Here is an 18,128-nt window from a genome sequence, read left to right on the forward strand (position 1 = left end):
CTTAAGGGGAAAAAAGCTATAAGCGCCCCACTCTCTGAATTTCAAACTGTATTACAAAACTATTTTAATCAAAATAGTTTGGCATTGGCATAAAAAGACACAGTGAGAATGGAATAGGATAATCAGATATAAGCCTATGTACTTACAGTCATCCACTGTGAAAAAGGAGACAAGAATATAAATGGGGAAAAGATAGTCTCTTTAATAAATGGAGTTGGGAAAACTGAACAGGCACAAGCAAAAGAATGAAACTGGACCACTGTCTTACCCAATAAACAAAAATTAACTCATAATGGAGTAAAGACTTGAACATATGACCTGAAACTATAAAAATTTAGAAAGAAATGTAGGCCGTAATTTCCTTAATATTTATCTTGGCAATGATTTTTTGGATCTGACTCCAAAAACAAAGGCAGCAAAAGCAAAAGCAAACAAGTGGAACTACATCAGACTAAAAAGATTCTACACAACAAAGCATGCCATCAACAAAATTAAAAGGTGGGAGGTGAAACAGGAATAGACAAGGCTTCCTGAGTGCAGTGTGTAGAGCAAGAATAGAAGATAGCTGCATTCAGGAGGTCACTGGGGAACACTGCCATTTAAGGAGAAGAGTGAGGAAGGGGAATCTATAATAGAGACTCAAACTGTCAGAAGAGTAGGAAGAAAATCAAAATAATATGATAAAATCAAACACATGGCTGAAGCCATGCCAAAAGCTGGAGGGTGATCAAGTACAACAAAGAGTACCAATATCAATTAGATACTGTATTTGCAGAAGGTAATTGATAACCTAAGTACAGATTCTTACAGTTGAGTTTTATGAGCTCAAATCAGATGTGTAAAAAGTGAAAATATAAAGACAGACAATAGAGTGACAACCAATTCTTCAGTTGCCTCATTTTTAAAAATAATTTCAACATCATTTCTATGAATTTATCTACTACTAATAATGAGAATTAACTATATACTTTAAATATATCTTTTTATATAAAGTTCTGAGAATTTCCTTTCGTCTTCTTGTATATGTTAGTTATCCTTCAAAAATAGTAAAAACTTCTTAACAGATGGTAACATAAAAATCTATGAAAAAAGAAATAGAAAAACTAATCTGTGTAAGTTTAATAATTATATTTTTATATAGCTGTATTTCATATCAAGGCATGCCTAAAGATTTCATTTTTAGAATTTAGTTTCTAGGGACTGAGCCCATATAAATTAACAAGAGGTGATTTTTTAAAGATATAACAAAATTTTCTCATTTTATTTTAAGGCAGTGCTACAAAATGCATCTTATTCCATTTTACAAAAGCCAATATCCTAAAATACTCAGATCAAAGTGCCGAGTTGTGTTATTGTGTTTCCTAATTTTTGAAAACTAATAAAAACAATATTACAGCAGCTCATGAAGATTTTGCTCTGATTTTTCCTCTCTGGAAATGAGATTATGGGGGCTATGACAAACTTGAAATCTCAGACTTTACAATAATTACCCAAAGGGTCATCTGGAGGACATAAACATGTCTGATAATTTGAAAGTGGAATTTCTTTATTGAAAGATCACCAAACTGGGATTATATGGATTTCCTCTGCAAAAGATAAACTCATCAGGTTAAGAAATACTTTAAAGTATTTTAAAGAAATATTTTAAAGTTATTTTTAAAATCCATTGTTAATTGTCTTTCAGGTTTAGAGTTTCAATGTGGATAGTGAAAATCTTCAAGTCTCAGAAAAATAAATAATTTCCACATCTTGGCCATGGAAAGAAATCTGAAGCAGTGAGTGGTTCTCAACTTGATGAAAAACCCTCACAGTAACTTGAAAAATCCCTAGTAGCTCATGTGGGTTGAAAAGAAAACTTCTTTTCTTGTCCAACAGCTCCAACCACTACCCCTCAGTGATGACTTAAAAGTCTTTGCTTTTTACTTTGTTATGTGTTTTCCCTTCAACTAAAACATCTCCCTGTGTCTTGTTCACTTTCCTCTGGTTTTATTTATTGGTATTCATCAAGGCCCAGGCAATAACATCTACTCTGTTAGTTTAGTAGGCTTACTTATATACAACATAGAATATAAGCTGTTTTATATGGTAGGTGTTTGCACACTTATTTCTAGTTAAATTGTAAGCTCTAGAAGACAAGAAAACTAACTTATGCGCCTGTGTTGCCCAGCATGATCCCTAGCATATGGTTGTCACTGTATAAATGTTTGTTCATTCCAGTTATACTTCACATATTCAAAATGAGTGAAGCTAAGATGTGAAAAAATTCTCTCTTCTCCCCAAAATATTAAAGACCAAACAAATGGGTCAGATTCCCTCTTTTGAGGTTCTGGTCATCCAGCGTTCAGAGTTCATCTAGGTTCAACCAGAAGCAGTTATGTACACACAGTGGCTGAAAGCTTATCCTACAAAAAATAAGACTGGCACTGGCAAAATATTAACTTTCCAAGAAATTTCTTTCATTTCTAAGATACAGTTCTTTGAATTTTTTGATTTGCTGATAATAGAAGCATTTTTATGGGGTTAGTAATTGGTCAATTAACTGATAATGTTTAAAGCAGAAGGAAAGTAAAGAAGTATATAGTCACTGCAATTTAAAACATACAAACAATAATTCACCAATATTTTTTGAAAAAAGGCCTCTTCTTTGACTATGAATCTGATGTTTGGGTCGTATTGTTCCTTTCTAGCATAAATCACCCCAGTACATTATTTACTGTTCACAATGCTTATTCTTTAAATAGTAGTGAAACTATAAAGAGTGTTTTTTGAAGTCTGTCTAGTTTTTAAGTTTATTGACCACCCCAATATATTACAACTTACTCACTTTTCCCTAGGTTAGCAGCTTGTTTTAGTCACTTACTGTTATGGAGTCTTATTAAAGTAATCAATATAGACTTTATACAAATAAATATCCTTTTGTTTTGTCCTGATAATCATTTTATTTATGAATTAGTTTCATTATATAAAATGATAGTAATGGGCATAATTTGGGGGCAAATACAACTGCTTCTAGGAAGTAGCAATTGCACTGGTTGGAGCAAAGGTGTTTGAAGCACATTAGAGAGAGAGGCAGTACCTTCACCGCCAGTGCTAGTCTGGTAGTACTCACTACGTCTGCACAGGGAGTGGAGAGTAACTGTTAATCTCGTGAGCTAGTTCAATGGTGAGTAAAGAGATCTTTTGTTGCACTTTTATTTGATACTAATGTCTTTCTGACATCGTTACACAGAAAAATCGAGGATGTTAGAATTAAATAACGTCATCCTGTGTGTTAGCTGAAGGAAAATGGAGTTAAAGATGTGAGGTGGGGGATATATAAAAATCTGCAAGAAAATAATTTTCTATAATAGTTGTGTTAATTCAAAGAGAGTTATCCAAGGTCTACATATAGAGAAACATAATATAATACATCTGGACTATTTCAGGTGTATTTGTTTCATTCCTAGATTTATAATTATTTTTATGAAGACTTGTGATGAATACTTCATAAAATGTTAAAAGAATGAGATGGAGTAGGGAATAGAAAAGTTAGGGAAATGAATTCATTTTTGCTTTGTGAAAATTGATTAAAAATACCCTTATAGTGTTATAAGTCATTCATGGTTATTTATTCAAGTAACAATTTTGTAATACAAAATATGAGAATGAAAGTAGGAGTTAAAATCAGCTAAGAATATTCTGAAGGTGTAATTAAGGAAAGTGGGTGGATGGATCACTGTAGTAAGGTTAAATTTCACCTTATCATGGTCTTTAGAGACAGAACAGTTCTTAGATATTATCTAATTCATCTCAACCCTGATATTCAAGTCATCTATATAAGAAAATAACCAAAAATGTTAAAAATTACTGCATTTCTTATAGGCCATCCCAACCCTCTTTCCTAATGCAGTGCCCTTATTCAATTACCCTAGCTTTTAAATGCCCCACTTATATCATTTTTATTTTGGTAGTGTAATCAAATGACTATTGAGGGGGTCATATAAAATGATTTTCTCAAAATACCATTTATAACATTTTACTGTAAAGGAATTAACTGATTCAAGCAAGTTTTTGACCATGTAATATTATAAAATATAACTACTCACTCTTTCAGGACTATTTTTTTTTGATCCTTCAGAAAGCCTGGTTGAGTACCGCTGCCTATGGATCTTTCTACAATCCCGAGAATTTTTCTTGAAATATTAAGACATATTCAAAGAATTTTATTCTATATAAATCTATTTAATCAGTTGTGTGTAATATAGGATATTTGTTCTGTTATTGGAAGATAAAGCATAATGAAGCTAAATGAAAATAAAAGCAATACTGTTTCTGTTTTTCTTCATGTTAAAACTCTTCACATGGAAAAAGCCAAAGGGGGTGGGTTTAAGGGTAGGAGGTAGGGATGGGTGAGCTGCGGGGACATGGTAGGGTGAAAATAGAGACAAATGTACTTGAACAACAATTAAAAAAAACTCTGCATAAGTAGATTTTGATGGGTTTAAACGTCACCTAGAAAAATAAAATATTTTAGAATTTTAGTGATTTTTAGATTTCCCTTAATATTTTAATGTTTTGCTTTTCCAGGGTTTTGAAAGTGTTTCTTTCACGAACAGCCCAAAGGATTCCATATATGACTGGTGGACGAGTTATGAGGATGCTGGCAGTAATACTTCTGGTAGTATTTTGGTTTCTTGTTGGCTGGACTTCGTCTGTTTGCCAGAATTTGGAGAGGCAGATTTCTCTTATTGGCCAAGGGCAAACATCTGATCACCTCATCTTCAATATGTGCCTCATTGAACGCTGGGATTACATGACAGCAGTTGGTATGTGATCACTTGTTTTTGTGTGATTGTCCTTTTTCCATTTGCATTAAAATAGGCCTTTTTAGAAAACTTGTCAAATCCTTATACAAAGCCTAAAGGCATATTACCTAATATGGTTTTGGTAAAACAATATTATGAAAAGGACAGTAATTATATGTGGAATGAAAACTTTTTCTGAAAGTTTCCATTTCTTTTCAAAGGTATTTAGCTTTGTTGTGAAAATGTAGTCAAATAAATCAGGAAGTAGACATGCAGTTAATAAAGGCAACTTCCTTGTATAGAAAGACTTTCTGCTTTCCATCTTATCAATGTGTTTCCTTTTGATTAATAGTAGTAATTCTCTTGAGTTATTTCTTTAGCTGGGAGAAAAAAGGGAACATGGTGGTATTTTTTATGTAGTTTTGGTCCTGTGACATAGCTGACCTGGTACTGAGGGGACTCTTTGTATAGACATTTCTCTGCAAAAACTCTAATCTGTCTTCCTCTGAAGATAAATTATTAGGAATTATCTGGAGGTCCAGTAGTACACACACAAAAAAAAAGCCAGGCTACTCGGAGGTGGTAAGAGTTATGTGACTGAGAGCTGGAGAACTTGGAAGAACCACATGATGGCTCAGGCCAAAAACATAGAATATTTTCCTGATACCTCAGTTTTTTGAAAAATGTAGAAGAAAAACCCATAGGAGTTTTTGTGTGGCTGATAGTAGGGTGTTTTAAGCTAAGCCTCTAAAGACCAAAAAAAAATGTAAACAAACCTTTATCATTTTGTTGTTATTCCCTTTAGTAAGTCATAGGGCAAATCTTAATTTTATTTGGCATATGTCAAAAATAAATATATGCATCTAATTCCTATTTTCTGTTTCTCTCATATTTGGCAATTGTTGATTGAATATTCATGTTTAATATTTTGCTAGAAGCTAATAAAATGTGTATTTAGTTTATAATTTAACTAGAATAATATTTTTCTGGGCAGGATAGTTTAGGAATCTTATAGGCCTGATATCTATAAAAATAAAGCAATATAGGGAATAGTAATAATGACACTATATGAAGCCAATCATCAAAGAAGGTTATCAGTAGATCCATATCAATAAATACCAATATATATAGCAGAAGACAAAGCACAGAACTAAGGTAAGAAGCAAGTCTTATTTTGGCTTTAGTCTGGATATTAAAATTAAACAAATTAGATAGATATAAAATTTCCATTCAGTAAAAAACTCTAACATTATTTGACATTCTTCAACCCAAATTAGCTAAACTAGGAAAAATCACTTCCCTGTGTTACTATGAAGAAAAGCCCACTATATTTCTTTTCTGTTTTACAAAGACTATAATAATGAAAATACATGATGAGGTATCATTGGGTAGGGAATAAACAAGTGGGAAGCATGGCCTTACTCACTTAGCATTTTTTGCATTTTGAACACACTGATTTTGAGATATATACAAGGCCTTTTAAAAATTTATCTTATATTCCGTAAAAGATCATGTCTGTGATTTCTATGTAGAAATAAATAGAAATATATAACTTACAGTAATCTACAATTAAGTTTGTATAAAATTTCTTTATATAATGTGAGAATGTATGCAATAGACAAGATCTACTGAGAGCCTATAGTATCTTTAGTACTATGTTGAACACTTTGCCAGAAATGTAAAATGTATAAAAGCCTTATTTCTATTGATTAGCTTACTACTGGTTTATGTAGATAAATGAGAATTATTAAGAATTATTTTTAAAAACTGTGTGGTAAAGACTCTTGGGACAATAGTTTTGCAATAAAGGAAAACAGCAGTTTGGACCAGAACCCAGGAATCTTTATAAAAGAGAAGTTCTTTGAGCCATGAGTGATATTTAGATCTGTGAATTTCACCCTTTTTTTATCTCATGGCACACATAAACTAACCACTAAAATTCTGCAGCACACCAAAATATATACTATATATTTAGCCTATGTGACAAAAAATATATTTAATTTTGATTCATTCACACCAGAGAGCTATTGTTGTGTTGGCTGTTGTCGTTTTTTGACAATCTAAAGAAAAAGAGTTCAGTGCCCCTGACTAAATGGTTAAATGTGTTGCATGATTTACTTATTTGACATTGATAATAGGATTATGTCCGTTTCAATGTATATTTCTATGATACATGGTCTGCATATTGTATTCTGTGTCTGACACCCAAAGTCAAATCATTTTCTGTCCCCATATGTTTGGCCCCCTTTATACTTTACTAACCCCATTCCCTTCTCTCTGGTAACCACCATACTGTTGCCTGTGTCTATGAGTTTCAATTTTATAATTCACATATAACTGCAATAATATGGTTCTTAGCTTTTTCTGACTGACTTCTTTTGCTTAGCATAATATTCTCAAGTTTTATCCATGTCATAAAGCAGAATTTCATCTCTCCTTGTAGCTGAGTAATATTCCAAATATTCCATTGTATAACTGTGCCACATCTTCTTTATCCAATCTCTATCAAAGGATACTTTGTCTTCATGTTTTTGCCACTGTGAATAATGCTGCAATGAAGACAGGAGTGCATATATCTTTGTGAATAAATGTTTTTAAGCTTTGCAGATAGATACCCAGAAGAGGGATTACTGGGTCATATGGTAGTTCTATTCCTAATTTTTTCAGAAACTGCCATACTGCTTTCCATAGTGGCTGCGACAGTTTACACTGCCACCAGCAGTGACTGTCCCCTTTCCTTCACAACTGCTCCAACACTTGTTATCACTTGTCCCATGAAAACAGCCATTCTAACAGGTGTGAGATGGTATCTCCTTGTAATTTTCATTTGCATTTCCCTAATAGTTAGTGAAGTTGAACATCTTTTCATATACCTGTTGGCCCTTTGCATGTATTCTTGGGAGAGATGCCTGTTTGGGTCCTTTGCCCATTTTTTAATTGGATTGTTAGTTTGGTATTGAGTCACATGCATTTTTCACATATTTTGAATACTAACAACTTGTTAGAGCTGTTGTTTTACAATACCATCTCCCATTCAGTTGGTTGCCTTTTTGTTTTGTTGTCAGTTTCTTCTGCTTTGCAGAAGCTTTTTAGTTTGATATAGGCCCATTCATTTATCGTTAAAACACTCAGTGAAATAGGTAGAGAAGGAAAGTTCCTCAACACAATAAAGGCCATATATGACCTTTATCATACTAGGTGGTGAAGTACTGAAGCATTTCCTCTAAAACTAGGAGCAAGACAAGGATGCCCGCTCTCACCAATCTTATTCAACATAGCTCCCGAAGTCCTTGTCAGAGCATTAGACAAGAGAAAGAAATAAAAGGCATTCAAACTGGCAAGGAAAAAATAAAAGTGTCATTTTTGCAGATGACATAATTCTGTATATAGAAAACCCTGAATATACTACCAATAAAATTACTAGAAACAATAAATACAGTAAAGTTGCAGCATACAAAAATCAATGTACAAAAATCCACTACTTTCCTATATACTAAGAATGAAACTTCAGAAAAAGAAATGAAAAAAATTCTTTTCCAATTGCAATCAAAAGAATAAAATACCTAATAGTAAACTTAGCAAAGGATGTAAAGGACCTATATAGTGAAAACTACAAAGCATTATTAAAAGAGATTGAAAAAGACACAATAAAATGGAAAGATATTCTATGTTCATGGATTGGAAAAATCAACATAGTTAAAATGGCCCTATTACCCAAAGCAGTATACAGATTTAATGCTATCCCCATCAAAATCCCAATGTCATTTTTTAAAGAAATAAAACAAAAAAATCAGATTTGTATGGAACCACAAAAGACCCAGAATAGCAAAAGCAATCCTGAGAATAAAGAATGAAGCTGTAGGTATCACACTACCTGACTTAAAACTGTACTACAGAGCTACAATCATCAAAACAGCATGTTGGTGGCAGAAAAACAGACACACTGACCAATGGAACAGAACTGAGAGCCCAGAAATAGAACCACATGTATATGGGCAAATAATTTCGACAAAGGAGCCAAAAGCACATAATGGAGAAAAGAAAGCCTCTTCAATTGATGGTTCTAGGAAAATTGGAAAGCCACATGCAAAAGAATGAAACTTGATTATAGCTTGTCCCCATGTACAAAAAATTAATTCAAAATGGATCAAAGACTTAAATATAAGATCTGAAATAATAAATTATGTAGAAGAAAACGTAGGTACTAAACTTACAGATCTTGGCTGTAGAGAATATTTTATGAATTTGACCCAAAGGCAAGGGAAGTAAAGGCATATTTCCAAAATTCTTGCAGCACACAAGTTGGAAATGGTTGATTTGAACTATTGTAAAGAGTCTATAGCCATACCACCCTGAACACACCCAATCTCATCTGAATTACTGTAAAGATATGTAGAAAACATTCCCTTTAATAGGTATAGTGGTGGAGGTGGGTGGCGATTTTGTGAACCATGAAGGAAACACATAACTGGAAAAGAGGATTGTGTTGAAATACATTGTGAATAATGATGAATGCTTAAGTTTGTTGTGAGTCTTGCAAATTCTGTTATAGGAATTCAGAAAATGAGGAAAGTGATGTGATGAATCAGGAAGTTCAATCTAGATTGCTTTTAGAGTATATATATATATATACATATATATAGTGAATATGTTATACTCACTCAATATATACTAATAAATTATATGTAAATATATATATATAGAATATGTTATGCTATTATTAAGTGAAATGTACCAAATTTAGGGACTTGGGGTTTGGACTCATTAGAATGGAGATAGATGGCCCTGGCTGGTGTAGCTCAATGGATTGAGCACGGGCCTGCGAACCAGACGACTACAGTTCAATTCCCGGTCAGGGCACATACCTGAGTTGCAGGCCGGTTCCCAGCAGGGGAACCATGATATGCAACCATACATTGATATTTTTCTCCCTCTCTCCTTCTCTTCCCCTCTAAAGATAAATAAATAAAATCTTAAAAAAAAAGAATGAAGATGTAGAGCAACGGTTCTCAAAGTGTGGTTTCAGAACCAGCAGCAGCAGGAGAATCACTGGGAATTTGCTAGAAATGCACATTCTTGGGCCAGTTTCCTGACTTTCTGAATCAGACATCCCAGGGGAGTTGCTCCCAGCAATCTCTGTACAACAAGCCTTCCAGATGATTCTGATGTTACTCTAAAGTATAGAACTACTGACTCAGAAGAAGTGATCAAATGAACTTAAAAGGATACAATGATCACTTATTTCAACTGTGCTCTGTGCCTTTATAAGTTTATCTGTTTCCCTGATCAACCACTAGAACAGCTTCAAAATGGTTATTTTAAGTCTGGTCTTGAATCTTGTCTTCACACCTCCAAACTACCCGTGTTTCTCTTTTCACTTCGGGAATCCCTCCTTCAGTAATTAAGTAGGAGCCATCAAAGAGGAGTGTCTTCCAATTCTTGCCTGCATATCTATAAATCTCCCTATATTCCTACCCAGTCTTATTTTTTTCTGCCATGTATTATCTAAAGTAACTCCTGTGCCCGATTCATCCAACATTGACCTCTCATCTCCAGTGACCTCTCCATTTTATGACTTTTTTGTCATCTGAAACTTCCATATTTTCCAAATCATGCAATGAAGAATCCACCTGAACATAGCATTCTCTCCTAGTTTGTTTAACAGTTCCTCTACAATAGTTCTTGAGTGTCATGAGCTATTTTTACTGTACTTTTCTGCCACTAAATTCTGCTTTCCTCCAGAGAGAAAGCTTACCAGATAGCAACTTTTTTCCACTAACCAGGAGGAAAATATGAAAAAGTAGGCATTTTAAAAGATTTCTGGAGATTTCCAGGGAAAGAGACATAGCAAAAAGGCCCCTGAGCTCACTTTCCTCTGGCCCTCGAGGCAGGTAGTACAAAAGAAGATACAGATCCATAGTATGAGGAGCTGCTGGGGATGCAGTTCCTTGGACAATAGTAAGGTCTCAGTTAAGGTAAAGAGGTAGCAAGAAGCTAAGAGAAGAGATTGGTTATGATGGGAAGATCTATGAGGCCTGTCCAACCTTTTCGCATCTCTGTGCCACACTGGAAGAATTGTGTTGGGCCACACATTAAATATACTACAACACATAATCACACAAAAAATCTCACAATGTTTTAAGTAAATTTACAATTTTGTACTGGGCCACATTCACAGCCACCCTGAGCTGCATGCGGCCCACCAGCCATAGGTTGGGTAGGTCATGGCTTTAGGAGTGAGATGGCAGTAGCAAGACTTCAGTGACAGTAATTTGTTAAACTAAAACTCCCAAAGGTGTTAAATGATAACATTAGGGTCTATAAGACTAGTGATAGGTTACAAAGACCAAGAGGTAAGAGGAAGTCAAATGTTGGGGGTGGTGTTTTTGTTGTCTCCTGTCACTGCTTTTGCCCTACAAACTACAGGAGCACCTTGGTTGCAACAATATGTTTTTCTCACAGTGACAAAATTCTCTAAAGAAAAATTAAGACACATGATTTAATGATGGGAACAGCTATTTGAAATTAGGACTGTCTTGAAAAATTAGAGACATGTGGCTGCTGTAATTTTTTTTACACTACCCTAGAACAATTTCATTTATCCTTCAGCACGTAGCATTTGATATTCTGTATTTAATTGCTCTTAATGTTTTCTAATGCATAGTATTTGCCTCTTTGCAGTTCTCTTTATATATATTTCTATAAGTAGGATGTTTACCACTAGACTTTATATATTCTGGCTCTTATTTAGGAATAAACTCACATACCTTCAGTCAGCCAAGAAGCAACCTGTACTAAAAGCTAAATTATTCCCTGTTTCCTAAACAGAAATGTTTCTATGTAGTGGAGAAGCTGTGGAGAGGCAGGAGTTAGGTTTTACCTTGAGATTACGGGAAATTTTTATCAAGAAGCTGTGTATGCTTGCATGTATGTCAGAAGTCAATCTAGAGGAAAAGGAAAACTGATGGTTATATATTGATGAACATGCATTCTGGATCAGCTATCTCTGTAAAAAGCAGTTTATTTTTAAATGCAAATAAAGAATTCCAGGGGGAAAGGAGAAGGATTTACAGGAACTAGTATAAGGACACATGGACAAGAACTAAGGGGGGTGGAAAGGGGAGGGAGGTGGGTAGCACGGGGGGTGGGGTGGGCTGGGATGGGAATAAAAGGCAGAAAACTGTACTTAAACAATAATTAAATAAAAAATAAAATAAAATGCTAGTTCTATAGAAAAAAAAAAGAGTCATTTGAAAGAATGCAATACATAATCATTTTTCCACTGAAGTAGAACTCTAGTTAGAAATATGGGCAACAATTTTAAAGACTGGGTCCACTCTATTTTTGCTTAGCGCTCCAAAACTACTCAAATAGTGATTTTCCTGCCACAAGAGTTACAGAAGGAAGAAACATGTAGAAAAGAGCTTGGAAAAAATCTGTGGGCCTCTAAAAACCCCAGTTTCTTCTTTAAGGAAATATTTGAAAACACAAAAAAGAGAATAAAAATGACTTTCAGGATCCCCTAGTTATTTGTGTCCATCTATAATTTTCCATATTCATCGTTTGTCCTGTGTAAAAATTATGAGGTAAGCTCTAATAAAAAAGAAACAAGCATAGAAATGTTGCAACTATGGGAAATAAATGAATATTGGACAATGTAAGAGGTATTTACAGTAAGCTTTTTTAAAAAATGATTTTCTTTTATCGGGTCGAAAGAGAATTTCAAAATTTGGATACTTCAGAGTATTTCTAGTGCAGACTAGAAATCCTATAGAGACTTAACTGTCATACTTAGATTATCCATCATTATGTAACTCAGCACTTTTAATTTTTCTGAGTATGTTGAACATGTTATTTGCAGCTCACTGAAGGCAAAAGAAAGAATTCTTACATCTGCTCAGTCCTCTTTCCTCTCCCAACCTAGGAGCTGTGTGCTCGTCAGCAACATTGCCTGCAGTGTCCACACTCTATTCCTGACACCTAACAAGGTGTCTGTCAGCTGTAGGCTCTTGGTACGCATTTGCTGAAAGAATCAAAAATGAGCTCAACTACCTTGATCTTGTGGTATTTTCTATTAGTGGGATTTGACCAGTATAAGGAAACACACTGAATCCCCAAATCCAAGTTACACAATTGTTCCCAATTTCATTTTAATGGTAAAAGTGTAAGTTCATATTAGGGAAGGTGTTTTGGGAGCAAATTATATAACTAAATTGGCAGTACCCAGCCCTTCTATGAAATTTTACCTCTGACTTTTCCAACAGCCAAAATGAAAGACCGGTACAAACTTGGCGTGGCAAGTCAGAATTATTATGTTTTAAATATTGTATAGTGCATTTATAAATACTGAAGTAGAATAAAACCAATTTGCTTTTGATTAAAATTTTTTATTATTTTACTATTCCCCTAGAGCTTTGTAAAGAATAAAGGGATTGGGACTAGGAAATATTCTTCTAAATTAAAAGAGAAAGCAAATAAATACCCCAAGTCATATTCATTTTGAAAATTATTGGTTGTGGAATTACCAGGTGTGTTTTTTTTTCCTAAATCAAGGTACCCTAGTTGGTAAATTGGTTATCAGGTATCCATGTTCAGGATATTTTACAACAGCATTAAAATTTGTCATATTAAAAAGTTAAAATAATTGGTTGGTGTAAACAGATAAATGAGTAGAGTTAATTTCTTATGCCCAAATTAAGCTTTATAATTTCACCTCTAGGTTCAGGAAGACCACACCTGGATTTAGAGCCGCCAGCGGGCTCCCTAAGTGTAGGGCTTCCACATCTGGAATACAGAAATGTAGCAGTGGATGGGGTGGTACAGCGGCCTTCATTCTTTGGTGTATTTAGTTGGTTAGCAGTCAGGTTCTGACAGCACACCCAGAACATAAACTGAGTATATCGACCAGGGAGCAAGATAAGTTCGAATAAGTAGACAGATTCTTACTTTGCTTACAAGAATCAACAAAAAGGCTGAGGAAAAGTGAGTGACAGGTGGTAATGTCAGGGACATTTGGGACTTTTGTTCTAAATCTCCCATGGCTACATCTCTGTGTCAGACTTCAGTGCAGATCTAGGCAAACACTGAAATATTTCCTGTTTCTTCCAGAAGTTGGGTGATAATATTCTAAGATTATTAAAAAGGGATGGAATTGAAACTAAAGCTATTTTGCTGTCTTCTCTAATGTAGCACAAGAATTTATATAAAAAGCTCTATCCAGATTTCCATTTATCTCCTTTATTTTTTTCTAGTCACTATTATCTCTATCACTGATTTGGCCTAACTCTTCTCATCTGCATTTATATGATCTTATGACTATTCCCTGACAAGGACTCTTTTGTAAATTAAGATCTCCCCTTATCTCTTCATGGCTATGAAAAGTTCATCAATACCTCAGGTATTTGTGGTTTCAAAAACTCCTCAGAGCTTGGCACCCCTTGCCATATATTTTACTCACCAAGTTTAAAAGAAAGACAGAGAAAAATCTAGGCAATAATTATACAGGCATGAGAGGCTTAGGTTCACATTCCACTTGGGAATTTTTAAATATTTATTCACTTTCAGGATATAAAAACATTCATTACCCCACTGTTCAAAAGTACTAATTCATTTCCATGAATTTTATATGCAATATTTTCACTACAGAAAATAAAACCTTCACATCTCTCTTCTTCATTAACATGCTGGCCTTTTTTGTTCTCCTCCTTCCTGGTAAAATATTTTAAACACACAAAACAGACAGTGTGTTTAGTACCTTAATTAGTAGTGTGTTGACATTTAGATGGAACTGAGAAGAATCCAGTAACTCCCTAAGTTATATAAGGAAATTCTGAAATAGCAATTGTTTCTAGGAATTTAAACAATTACCCTAGAAGACTAGGCCAGATTATGACAGGTGAAATGTGATATAACCACCATTTAATGAGTATTGAAGAAAATAGATTTAGACTTCTATATCTGCTTTAGATTAATGTTCATTATTTAGGCTTATTACATCAGTCTCCTTTTATTTTAATGTACCATATGCCTTAATCCATGCTGCATCACTTGTTAGCATTTTTAAATGAACTTTTAATTTTTAATCAAAGGGGAGAAGACTGACCCCCATTGGTAGTTTAGTTGCCTTGGCTTGGGCTATAGTGTTAAAAACTTACACACACTTTTTGAAGGTCTTGCTTCAGTTTTTAGAAAGATTGAAGTAGGGGTTGTTTTCCTGTTCATTTATATACCCCTTCTTCTGAAAAATATTTTATTTCTTTGAAGAGCAGCTATTTAATGCTAACAGGCAGAGGATAAATTAATCTGTATCTTAATTTTATATTCTAGTACCATTTTTCTTTTTGACAGTTCAAGAAATCTGGTAGTAAATGAGATTGTCTTGAGACAGCATGTGAGGAACAGGGAGCAAGAGAAATTAAGATATCTGTGGTGACTACCATTTTGTAATGAGTTTTAGCTCCCCTGTGGAACCCTAGGGTGTTAGAGGGATGAAAACATTAAGAAGAAAAACTCTCTTTTGTTGCTTGAACAACTCAATTGTCAAGAATATTTTGGCAGATCTTTCCCTTGTATTAAACGGACTTTCATGGAGATCTTTTGGCCAAGAGAACAGTCGAAGATTTGTAATGACCACATGAATCCTTTCTCAATGGTCAAGCAATGTCCCAAGCTAAGCCTAACTCAGCAAAATGGTCTCAAAGATTTTATAAGTGTAAAAATTAAGATATAAAGTAAATTAACTTATTGTTTCTCTTTTCCCTTTAGCATCATACAAACAAATATCTCTCAAAGAGGTAAAGTATTTTTCCACAGAGGTGGAATATAATTAAACAAAAATATAACCCCCACTGCAGTCATTCTAAAGCCACTCAAAAAACTAGTCCTTTTTTTGAACTAGTCCTTCAAAAAAAATGGGTGAGTTTCTAGTATTGTAGCCCAAGCCAAGGCAAATATCATGTGCATGCTGGCAGTCTTCCATAAAAGGCTGAAATTTTAAGATGCATTTTTATTTTATTTATTTTTTATCCTCACCTGAGGACATGCTTATTGATTTTAGAGAGCAGGGGAGAAAAGGAGAGAGAGGAACAGAAACACAGATGTGAAAAAGAAACATCGTAACCCAGGACCAATCCCACAACCTAGGCATGTGTCCTGACAAGGAATCGAAATTGCAGCCTTTTGGTACACAGGATTATGCTCCATCCAACTGAACCACACTGGCCAAGGCTTAAAATACATTTTTTTATGTGTTTAATTTTTATTTAGATTCCACTATAAGCGATACCATGTAGCATTTATCTTTCTCTGTCTGACTTATTTCACTTAGCATAATGTCTTCAAGGTCCATCCATGTTTTTACAAACATCAGGATATCTTTTTTTCCCATAGCTGAATAATATTCCATTGTATATACATATTTTATAATAAATTTTTATTTATCCACTCATCCACTGAACACAGGTTGTTTCCATAGCCTGACTATGTAAGTAATGCTGCAATAAACACGAGCATGCAGGTATCTATTCAATATCCTGTTTTCATTTCCTTTTTGATATATCCCTAGAAATGTAAAGCCTGAAAAATACATTTTTAAATGTTAACAAATAATCCTAATTTCAACTTCTTTCCCAAACAATACACATGCAAATAACAGGGAGAAGGAAATGGAAGGAACATTACTGGAAGACACAGCTTGCCTGCCCTGACATTGACCCTGGGACGCCCAGAGAGGTCTCTAATCTTATAATAGTCAGTGATAGCTTTCCCCTGCTCACCATACTATTACAATAGAAGCATAATAAGTTTACTTTGACCGTGAATTTCCTAAGTGGATAGGATTTAGAGAAAAATCCTATCCACTTAGAACATTAGCCCTGGCTGGTGTAGCTCAGTGGATTGAGCACAGGCCTGTGAACCAAAGGATCACCGTTCAATTCCCAGTCAGGGCACATGCCTGGGTTGTAGGCCAGTTCCCAGCAAGGGATGCATGAGAGGCAACCATACATGGGTATTTCTCTCCTTCTCTCCTTCCCTTCCCCTCTAAAGATAAATAAATAAAATCTTTTAAAAAAGAAAACATTAAAGCAACACTTAGAAAATGAAAACTGGAAGCTTTTTCATTTATGTATTTATTTCTACCATGTAAAGATAATTTTCAAAGGGACTAAGAAGGGTAAGTTGTTATTAACACAAAATGTTTTTGCAGCAGGGCAAAGCAGGCTACCACAGCTTGAGAGACATTTGCAATTTGAAGTTGTTTTTCTCTCAGGCCTTGTGGGTGGTCTTATGATCTCAGAGCTGAGACATCTGCAATGTCAAAGAACTGATATTCACTCTTACTTTTTGCTTGACCCATCCTTTGGAAAGATAGCTTTGAGATTGCTTTTATTACAGTATATTAATTTTTTACAAGGCTATGGTAGTTAACTTTTAAACTAATCGTTGCCTTTTATAGATTAAAAATAAAATATCTCAGTTGTCTGAGAGTCATATTTGGCTCTTTAAGTATAAATGCAATTCCCTTTTTAACCATAGTCATGCCTTTCATCAAAATAATTTAACTCCAGAAATTATTTTCTGAAGCCGAAGAACAACACATATTTTAACTCCCATGTAAAAACACTGCAAAATTTGGTAACATCTGCATATTTTGTTTACTAATTGCAGTGTTACTCTGAAGTTAATTATATGAAACTGATTTTTTCCCAACACAACTTTTCTATATCACATTTAGTATAATTGGTACTTTGAATCATAAATTGTTTTTCAGCTAGAGTGTGTGGTTTGATATTACTAATGAAATAATTTTAATGTTCCGCTTAGCTATTATGATGAATCTTATTTTGTTTTATACTTTTAAATATAATTCTCCATTGTAGCATACTAATTAACCTGATAACTACTTTCCTTTTTTTAAATCCTCAGCATAACATTATATGAAAAAAGTAAAATAATTGGCAAGAGGTAGAGCTACATATGAGTCCTTCAATTACAGCATTTTTTGTAATAGTGTTACTTAATAATATTTTTGTATTTACTGTTCTTGAGTTCCAAAAACAGTATTATACACATGTTTAGTGGTCTAGCTATAAATAGGGTTGCCATTATTAATAATAATGCCAATATGATCTTTAGATCATGAATGGGCTCTGCAGTGTGAGATGGAATGGCAAGATAACAAAGACTACATTTTCTTCCTTTTAAATTTTTTTTAATTTAATTATTATTCAAGTACAGTTTTCTGTCTTTTACTCCCATCCCAGCCCACCCCCCAGTGCTCCCCACCTCCCTCCCATTTCCACCCCCCTTAGTTGTTGTCCATGTGTCCTTTACACTACTAGTTCC

The 18,128-nt window shown here is 34.2% G+C and overlaps 1 protein-coding gene across 1 annotated transcript in view; it reads left to right on the forward strand.

The window, feature by feature from the left end:
• Nucleotides 1–18,128, forward strand: part of GPR158 (G protein-coupled receptor 158) — a 360,713-nt gene that overhangs the window by 325,817 nt on the left and 16,768 nt on the right. The window contains exon 7 of the mRNA XM_037125812.2: nt 4,567–4,805. Coding sequence (XP_036981707.2) covers nt 4,567–4,805 — 239 coding nt within the window. The remainder of the gene's footprint in view (nt 1–4,566; nt 4,806–18,128) is intronic.

Source organism: Artibeus jamaicensis, unplaced genomic scaffold, assembly GCF_021234435.1.
Source record: "Artibeus jamaicensis isolate MK-2021 breed Jamaican fruit bat unplaced genomic scaffold, CSHL_Jam_final contig_867, whole genome shotgun sequence".
Taxonomy (NCBI): domain Eukaryota; kingdom Metazoa; phylum Chordata; class Mammalia; order Chiroptera; family Phyllostomidae; genus Artibeus; species Artibeus jamaicensis.